Raw genomic sequence first — 10,254 nt, 5'->3', positions numbered from 1 at the left:
CCCACTATTGAGGCCAAACAAATTATAATTCTGGTTGAAAGGCTTATACGCTGATTATTCATAACAATTATTTTAAAGGAAATTACAATGTATACTAAATATTAATTATAATAATTTTAATCAATTGCCACTGTGGTTTTAAACCAAAAAAGACTACACAGGCAAGCTTGCCTCCTTATTTCGAGATCACTCTACTTACCCTCCTTCAGAATATGATTCGACTAATACACAGATCAGAACACTTCACAGGTTCTTTAAAAAGATCACCTCTTGGCCTGTGGATGTCACCAATAAACTAAAACCATTTAGCTCTAGACTCCAGTGGATATATGGCCTACCAAAAATGAAGATACAAAACATGCCATTACATCCCATTGTGGATAGAACTGATTCTTTCACATACAAATGCCAAAGTGCTCTCACAACATACTGGCAACACTCCTTCACATATAATAAACTCAGGCCACTTTAAAGGCAGTATAGAAAACTTCACACTCCAACACACTGACCTAATGGTCAGTTTTGATGTCTCCTCTCTATTCACAAATGCCCCATTCAAAGACACCCTGGCTTATCCGACTCATATTTCCTCCTGATATCTAAGCCCTGTTTCAGTTCACCATGAACCTTAGCTATTTCGTTTGGCAATGAAAATTCTAGCAGCAGATAGAGGGGACAGACAGAGTTCTCCATCCCAGCCAACTTCTTCATGGGGACCTCTGAAGAAAAAGCCTTAAATTCTGCCCCACATAAACCCACTGTTTGGATATGCTAAGTAGATAATGTGTTCTCCATTTGGCCACATGGCTTGGATACTCTGAACATTTTCTTAATACATCTAAACAATCAACATCCCAGGATTCAGTTCACCTTAGAAAAGGAAAACATGCCAGCCTGATAGATCCTGGCATTCTCTGTTTACAGAAAACCCACACATACTGGCAGATACATCCACCAACAATCATATCACCCCACCCCCAACAACACGGGATTATAAAAACCCTATATAACAGGACAAAATTAATCAGTTCTAATAGCACTGTCCTAAATACTGAACTTGACCACATTCTCAACACTTTAGCCAATGGCGACAATTTCCACAAAATACTAAACCACGTAACTGCAAATCCCCTTTCCCTTCAGAGTAAAGATTACACAGAATCTATTACCATTCCATATATATATGGGGCACATTGAAAAATTAACAAATATCCTAAAGAAATACCACCTTACAATTACTTACAGACAGTGGTGGGATTCAGCCGGTTCGGCAGAACCGATACCTAATTTTTTGTTGAGTTTGGTGAACCGGTTGTTAAAATGGCACTTGTAATCAGGGTTCTCTTTAAAGTGGTCGCCTCGACAGCTGCCCAATGTGGAAATCACAAATTTACATTCCTTACTCTTTTTTAACGTTCATCTGTGCAACAGCGTATTCTAAGCACCCGTAGTAATGTTCATTCCGTCCATACGTGAAAAAAATTAGACGGAAATATGCTTGTAATATTTATTTATTCATTTCATAAAACTCGTTATACCTTTGATGAAATACTACATTTTTATTCCCTCGCGTTTGATACTTCAGCAAACAAACATATAACGTAAAGAGAGAAAGTGCCAAACAACCACACTGTCATTTGTTTCAGCTTTGTGTTACGCCCAAAATTCCCACGAGATATTATGAGTGAGCTGGTGTTCCCTGATCGGTAAAACCAATAGGAAGCTAGGACACAATGAACCAATAGAAATATAGATTTCAAGGGTTATCTTATCGCCCATTTCGGAAGCCGTAGAAAAACTTGTGATCACAAGTTTTTCACATTTTTATCACATTAATATTTTAAAACTCTTTCTTATAACATAATCTAGTTTTGCGTGCCTCTTTTATTGTTCTTATTTAAGTATTAACTGTATGAAATAATAAACTACCGTTCGGTATATCGTTTTTTTATACTTAAAACGGTCATCAGGGCAGCGAATCGGTTCTTAAATTATTTGAATCCCACCACTGCATACAGACCACATAAAAAATTGGCATTAGACCTACCAGGTCACTCGTAGTTGCAAACTGTCCTACTAAAGCCAAACAGGTAGAACAGCCAATATCAAAATTTTGGAACAGATGGATTACATCCAGTTCCACCATTATGGCCACTCTGGACTTGCTGACTATGCTTTGGACACTCATCAGAGGATATGCTGGAAGAAGGCTACTCTACTCCATTACAGTAAATGCAAATAAGAGTGGCTATTCTTGGAATCTGTTTCAGCCCTGAAAAACTTTCCAGGGCTGAAACTGCTCCAAATCTGGGGACAGTTTCAGCCCCCAAATGGGAAGCAATCATCTTCAGCCTAACAGCAAAGACCACCCAATTTATCCCACTAGGTGTGTGTGTGTGGGGGGGGGGGGCATTTAGGACTTCCAGGGCCTACTTTGGTTGCCTTTCTTTGAAGGCAACCAAAAAGAAATGGTAGGTGCACTCAGACACTAAAAGAAGTTAGTGCCTGAGTGCACCTACCATTTCTTTGTGATCCCTGATGATGGCAAAGTAACATTGCCAAAATATAGGAAGTATTAATTAAAGTAAATAATATTTAGTATACTTGTAATTTCCTGAAAAATAAGTTACGAACAATTTAGAGTTAATTACTATAGCTGCCATTCCTCTTCCCTGATTATTACTGCTCATATATAACATCTTATATTTGTTACTCAGAAAAATTTCATCTGTTTTTATCTTTTTTGTTTTGTCAATCTGGTACTTCTGCTAGTTCCATTGATGCTATTTATGTTTCTGGTGTCAATCTTGAGCTCTGCTGATGTGTTCAGATTATTATTATTATTAGCTTTGTTTTTTTTTCCCTCAAACATTACAATATGTATTGATTCATTTTCTACTGCTCTTAGATCTCTGAAAAGAACATGCCTTTTCTTCTTATTTCAGGTGCACTCTACTCAAAAAAATTCCTCTGCTTCTTTGTCTCTACTAGAATATTCTATAAGCCATAAGCACAAGTAAGTCTCAATGTCCAACTTCTCATTTTGAAATTTGCTAACTTCACTCTACTGAAACTTTCTCTCATTGAAGACAAATGTTTGTGTCTGGTGAGGAATGCTATAGCTACTCCTTCCTTTGCGTAATCACTATTGCCTGAATAATAGTGTCTTATATAGTTATTATTTAGAATTATCTCTCATTTCTTTTTCTTTTTTTTGTCTTCAAAACACTAATTACATTGACATGATATTCTTGTAGTTCTCCTAGGTCCACTTCTTTTCCAATGACACTTCTTATGATCTGTGCTTGGGCCATTATTGTTTAATTTGTACATAAATGATATAGGAAATGGCTTGAAGGAAGATATTCAGTTGTTTGCTGATGATGCAAAGTTGGGTAGCGCAATAAAAAATCAAGCTGATGTTGAGAGTTTACAGAATGATTTAAATAAGCTGGCAAAATGGCCAAAAGGTAATGGATGTCAGTTCAATGTGGAAAAGTGTAAAGTTATGCATTTCGGGATTAAAAGATTACCAGCTGTGTACCACACTGATGGAACGGTGCTCCAAGAGATTGATGAGGCTAGGGATTTGGGGGTGTTGGTGGATGAAGTTCAGAGGGCACATTGCTAAGGTGTCCAAGATTGCACATAGGATAACTTGGTTATTTAAGAACACACTAACATCCAGAGATAAAGAGGTTATTATTCCCCTTTATAAGGCATTGATACATTCCCCATTTGGATTACTGTGCTCACGTCTGGTTACCTGGATTCCTTGGAGATTGTGGAGAGGATTCAGAGGAATGGCTAAGTTGGTGAGTGATGTAAAAAATGCTTCCTATATTGATAGATTGAGAACTTGTGGATTTCAGAGGTTGGATGATAGATGGAGAAGAGGGAGATATGATAGAAACATTTAAATTACTAAAAGGTTTTTATAAGATTGATGCAGGAGAAATATTTCAGCTGTGTGATAGTGATGGAAGAACAAGAGGTCATCCCTGGAAATTAAAGAAAAGTGTGGTTAACAAGGGTGTGAGAAGTAGATTTTTTGCTTGGAGGGTGGTAAGTGGGTGGAATGCATTGCCTGACTCAGTTGTGAGTTCTTTGTCTGTAAATGAATTCAAGAAGAAGTATGATAGATATTGTTTTGATAGTTTGGGTCTCCTGTGATGAGTCTGCTGACTCCATGGAGATACCCATAATAATGATGGATATCTTGAGGTGCACACCATAGGAAAGTGTGGAATGTACAGGTCAGTTTGCCACATTCCTTCCATGCTATGTGGTCTTCTGAAAGTTATCTAGGCTTTGATCTACATGCAATCCTCTCTCCTCAGTCTGCATTGCAGTGCTTTCTTACTGCATATATATATATATATCTCCTGTACTCACATGTATTCTGTTTATGGTGACAGTAGAACTATGCTGTCTCCATTAAATAAGCATATCAGGAAAAAGTTGCCTGTTTTTAGATTATAAACAAAGTAAATAATAAAGGAAAAAAAAATTACCTTTCAGTAGAGATTTTTATCCATTCATCTCAGGACAAAAATTCAAATAGATATATGTTACAGCCAAAAGGTGTTTGGATATGGTTTTGAAAATACCAAAAGATATAGTGGTTATCAAAATTTGAAGAGCAATAAAGACAGCATATGAATGCCACAAAATGTAGTAAGGAAATGTGAGACAGAGCAAATCTAGTTTGGGGACTTCTGCGTTCACTTATGGAATGTGAGATCTCACAAATATATAAGCACTGGCCTCATGATTAACAGATTTTGCTGAGCATGGTTTTATGCTACGTTTTTTTTTTTGAAATTCTTTTCTGTGGGAAGTTATTTCTAACCCACAGAGCTACTTATATTTATTTATGATGTACTTCATGGTTGGATATGTTGGAGAGGTTAAAAGCTTGAAAACATTGAAAAAAAAATCAAAGATCTCACGATCTTTGATTTAGGTGGTGTTTTAGGATCTTTAGGTGGTGTTTCCCCACATAAGTGATTCATGTGGACTCTCTTGAGGCACAACTGACAGACTAAATAGTAGCAGCATTAATCACTACATCATGTTCAGACTCAATCTCATTAATGACCCAATTAAACAAGTAAATTTAGTTTTTTTTAGCTAATTTGTTGATACAAATGGCTTCAAAATAATAAGTGAATGTCACCTGCCATGGACTGAAATGAACAGCTATTTTCTTTATATGTTAGCCTGTTAATCAATTATGTTAACAAAAGTATTAACTAAGTTAATGAAGCATTACCTAAAAAAACTATATGAAATTTAATCCATGCAACTAAATTGGATGAAATTTTGTATTACTGCAAAGTTTCACCTAATTGAAAAATCAAAACTGGCAGGTATAAAACTATAATACAACATAAAACTAATAAATATATGTATATGTGTAATGTTTAAAAGTTCTTTTGAGGTCCACATGGTTAAGTAGGTTTACAGCAGGCTCAGAAATCATTATTCAGTTATTGATATATATAGAGACATGGCATTTATTACTCAGATGATAAACAAAGATAATAAGCAAATATTTATATACTTGGAGGGAAGGCTCAGGAAGTTAGCTGTAGGTTCTTTTTACGTGTTGCTTATTATTCTGTACTAGAAAAAACACCGCAGCAAAGATGTTATTGCAAAGGCATTCATGATAATGCTTATTTTTTTGAAAAGCTCCTTGACCCGGTGAAATACAAGATGCAGTCTCCAGTTCAAAAACGACACTATTGCAACTTTAATAGGAAAGGGGGGGGGGGAGATCATCTGCTTTGGAGCTTATCAAAGATAGTGTTAGCTGAAAAAAGAAATTCGTTATAAGAAAAATAATAAATAAAGTATTGTCCCATGCGGTTATGCATTTTTAAATGTTCTTTCTCACCAAAATAAGAAATACTCGTGTTTCTGATTCTACTAAACAAAAATTTAGTTATTCGTAATGAACTGGAGTTGATAAGTTTAATGTATTTAACTTTTGTTTGCAACTTTGTGAACTCTTGGAATATTTAGAGAAACACAAGTATATTTAAAACAAAAATACTCCAGTCAGAGTTTATGAAAACAATCTTTAATTTATATAAAACAATTTCTTTCAATGGCTCAATATGAAATAATTTGAAAGATGATACATGAGTCTTCAAAACATGGGATGCTTTACAAAACATATGATAAATGAAATAAGTTAGATATATACTACTAAAAGTTGTCCATTTCATTCGGGGCATCAAGGTCTCTGTATGTGATGATTTTTCTGGGTTCTGTACGTGGGCTTCTTCTGCAAATGAAAGATGGACAGACATTACATAGCATGAGAGAAAGTGACTTTAAAGGCATGAATTGTTTCTTTGTGATTCTTATCTACAATGAAGATATTAATTGTGAATAACGTATAAAAAAAAAGTGATTAAAGTTAAAAATTATCTATTCAGTTTCAATCTGAAAACAGATTTAATAATGAACTGAAGCTTCTTGGATTTTAAAAATTGCCCACATCCAGCAGGAAATCCAGATCGTGATAGCCAATGATTTGCCGAGGATCAGGTCCACTGCAAAAAAAATGAAGCAAAATGGCTTTCGGCATGCTAGAGATTACTGTTTTAGCTGGTAGATGTTACAAAAAAAAAAACGTATTTTAATGTCAAATGTTATTAACTACTAGAGATATACAATATGTAGTTAATATATTGTATAAACTTTTCAGTGTCTAAGTAATTGTACACCAAAAACTGAACAAAACTTATGAAAATTGTCTTCAGTTTAATTCTTACATGCAGTTCTAAATCAAACATGTTGAGTCATTAATAAATATGTAAATAAACTTAACAATAAAAGGGCAATAAATAACACTATTTTATACCAATTATTTAAAACGGAGAACTAGATCAATATTTAATGTTCTCTGTATATTTTTAGCACAGATATAAAATTAATCAGAAATCAATAAACATCCAATGGCATCCATAAATACAGAGGCACTTAAATGTTTCATTTGTCTGTTAATTTCATAGTAAAATCAAAATCTTAAAATTTGGGAGATCTGTAACAAATGCTTCATATCCTCTAGAACTGAGGAATGAGTGATGGGAGGAATCTTTATATGGGCTTTTTCAATTGAAGGTGAGTTAACCGATCTCATACGGAGGTAGCAGGGTTTTTTCTCCCGAAAACTCGGGTTTTTCATCTTGCATACAGACAAATCGGCACTTTAGAACACATGCAATTTACAGACAAAAATACTAGTTGTTGTGGTGGTGATGGTGGTTGTGGGCAGTAGATGGCGTTGATGTTGTTAAAGGTTCAGTGTAGTGGTGAAGACGGAGAGTTGTACAATAGGTGTCCTCCCGTGATGAGTCTTCGGACTCCTTGGAGGTGTCACAAATAATAATAATAATAATAATAACTACTTTAGTAATAACATATTGTCTGCGCGGTTAGCCTAGTGGCTTTGCGCTTCACAACCATATGCCTGGGGAAGAAGTGTCCTAGGTTCAATTCCCGTCCACGACGTGAGGAGCTTAAGGATCTTCCTCAGCCATAGCCAAGTTAGCCGGTCTTGGGCGTGGGCAGCAGGGTTTTTTCCGCCAGTTTATCTTGAGTTTTTCATCCCGCAAGCAGGCAAACCGGCCCCGTGAACACACAGGTTACAGTCATAAATACTTACGGCAAGGAAGGCAACGGGAAACCACCTTGCTCATAATCATCTCTCCCTAGAATGGCAGCATATAGCTACCCTCCCGCGGCCGTATGGCAGATGGGAACCAGAAGAATAACATATCAAATATCACAGAAGAAAGAAGTATGAAGTTTCTGAAGAATTGCTGCATTAGCAGCAATTCTTTTAGCTACAGGTTGGTTCTGCAATCATGAGTTAAGCAAAAGGACTGTTAATCAGGAAAACAATCAATAAGTGATCCTATGATTTTATCCCACTAAATTTTTTCAAGTGGCAGTGTGTTGAGGAACACTGTGCTTTACAACTATTAAGAATTTAATGAATCAAAGGAACATATTTGTGATGCTATCATATCAGTAAATGTGAATATGTCACACAGGATGGATCTGGCAAGAATTTGAATATTGGCTGGATGTCATGTTCTTAGATGTGTGTATGAAATACTTGTAAATTGAAAACCAGTTCTGCAAATGGTGTTAGATTATTTAATATTCTGAAAGGAGTTTTATATATATGAAAACTTGCCTTCATTATTAAAAAACTCATGAAGACCATTGTCATTTCTGAGTTAATATTATAAGAACTTAATAAATGATCTTTACATATTATAAGAACTTAATAAATGACGCTGATCTTTACATCAAGGTCATCGTTGGGACCGAACACACACACACACACAAATAGTATACATGTACATATACAGGAATCTTTCAATCCAAATGCAGTTGGAACACAGAAACCAATTCAAGGATCAGTTAACTGTAGGTTGGATAAGTGGAAGATCATTGCATATACAAGAGTGCAATCTACACTATGGTATCAAACTGCAGAATGACTAATTCAACAATTGCTGATAATGTAACCTCTAGTGTGAAGGGGAAAACTGTATAATTACATCAAATATTAGGAGAGTTTCACTGGAATTAATTTACTTAAGAGTCCTATTCTTTTCAATGGGGAGAAATTGGACTTTTTGAATATATGCATATTCAAATAGTCACCCCCCAACAACTCTACATCATTTTCTACTCACAAAATTTACTTCTACAATTACTGGTATTTCGTAAATCTGAAATCGACACAGCCTTAGAATACTATTTTCACAGCTCATGAGAAGCTATGGTGATATGCTAAAAATATTCCTAAAAATGCTTAATGCTATCCAGAAGAGAACAAGCCAATCAACAAATTTTCTGTCTGTATGTCTGCCTCTCTCTCTCTCTCTCACACACACACACACTCATTATGACAACTTTCTTAGAAATGTTCTAATTTCCTTGCACCTTTTCCATAGTTATTTTCATGTGCACTGTTTCACCTGAAATTTCTTCAATCACTGTTTTCCTTTGAGTTTGTAAAAAGTTTGTAAAAAAGATATGACTATTTATTGTTAGGCTTCAAGCCAAGAGAACAAACTTCTCATCTTCCTTTTTCATGCTATATTTCTGCTCTTTGGAACAAATGTCCTCCCACATTTTTCCAAGGATTAAAACCTCCAGCTGTTCAAGAATCATAGCAGGTTCCTTCTTTCTCCTTAACTGCTTGCCAACACACTGCAATGATTGCTGTAAGTTTTGCAGCACTTGTAAGGGGTTGGTATTAAATTAGAAAACTTTCAACCTATTATTTTTAGCCACTATCAGATTCATAAGTAAACACGGTCTTATATACTGCTAGTTTCTCTTTTAAGTCATATAAATTTATCCAGCTAACTGTCCACCATACTAGCTAGCTTTGCTTATTCTATTATCTATTTCCATATTTCGTTTTGTCACCTGCACTAAAACTTTTTATAATGGTGATTTTTCCTACCAAATTTATTATAGCAGTTGTTATGACTTATTTAGGAATATAACATCACTTACATAGCTACATAAAGTAGAGAGAGAGAATGAGTTGAATATCACTAATTTTTATATCAGGTTTAATATCAAAAATGCCGCTTTCCTTCATAAGGTGATCCACATAGATGATGGATAACAGCACAGCAAACACCCTTTCCTTGCAGATTTTGCAGACTATTTCTTGTACACCTCCAATTTATACAGTTGCTGTACAACTTAAATAAAGTTCTTGCATTCTTTTTTATCCCTCTGAGAGCTCTGCTGCAATGATTTGAAGTTCAATCTTCTCACCAGGTACTCAGAATTATGTAGTGTAAGTTACTGTATGACTTTTTTAGAGTGGTGCCTCGCAATTCGATATTAATCCATCACCGAACTAATGTCGAATTATGGGACAGTATTTCCCATATAAGTATATGGAAAATGGATTAATTCGTTGTCGGACCCCCATCCCACTTTCCCTAACGGGAGGGTGGGAGAGAAATACACCATATTATTTACTTTAAGTATTTTATTATTGTATAATACACTAAATTATACCCTATTGTATACCCAATATATACAATCTATTTAGCCTTAGATGTTGGAAGGGAGTCTTTTCTTTATCCTGTTCTACCTCTTCTCATCTCCTCTTTGCTTGAACAGGGATGAGGAACTGATCAAGGGTGGACTGTCTCTCCCTCTTTTTCAAGATGGTTTTGAAGTAATGTATGATGG

At 35.3% G+C, this 10,254-nt stretch overlaps 1 protein-coding gene across 5 annotated transcripts in view; it reads right to left on the bottom strand.

Annotated features, from left to right (window-relative positions):
* Window positions 1-6,072: 6,072 nt before the first annotated feature.
* The window catches only part of Ars2 (arsenic resistance protein 2), a 394,921-nt gene continuing 390,739 nt past the window's right edge, over window positions 6,073-10,254 (bottom strand). For 4 of the 5 annotated variants that reach the window (XM_090407032.1, XM_090407029.1, XM_090407033.1 and 1 more), the window contains one exon: window positions 6,073-6,295. Coding sequence is in view for 4 of the 5 variants with exons in the window: in XM_090407029.1 (XP_090263155.1) it covers window positions 6,217-6,295 (79 nt within the window). In the remaining variant the exon portion in view is untranslated. Of the gene's footprint in view, window positions 6,296-6,328; window positions 6,567-10,254 lie in introns of those variants that run through there. The other variant, XM_090407031.1, reaches the window with a different exon arrangement.

The sequence above is a fragment of the Typopeltis vanoorti genome, chromosome 17 (genome assembly GCF_054136105.1).
Source record: "Typopeltis vanoorti isolate ZY-2024b chromosome 17, IOZ_Tvanoo_1.0, whole genome shotgun sequence".
Taxonomy (NCBI): Eukaryota; Metazoa; Arthropoda; class Arachnida; order Uropygi; family Thelyphonidae; genus Typopeltis; species Typopeltis vanoorti.
The sequence above is the reverse complement of the archived record's forward strand: the minus strand, read 5'-3'. Positions and strand labels throughout refer to the sequence as shown.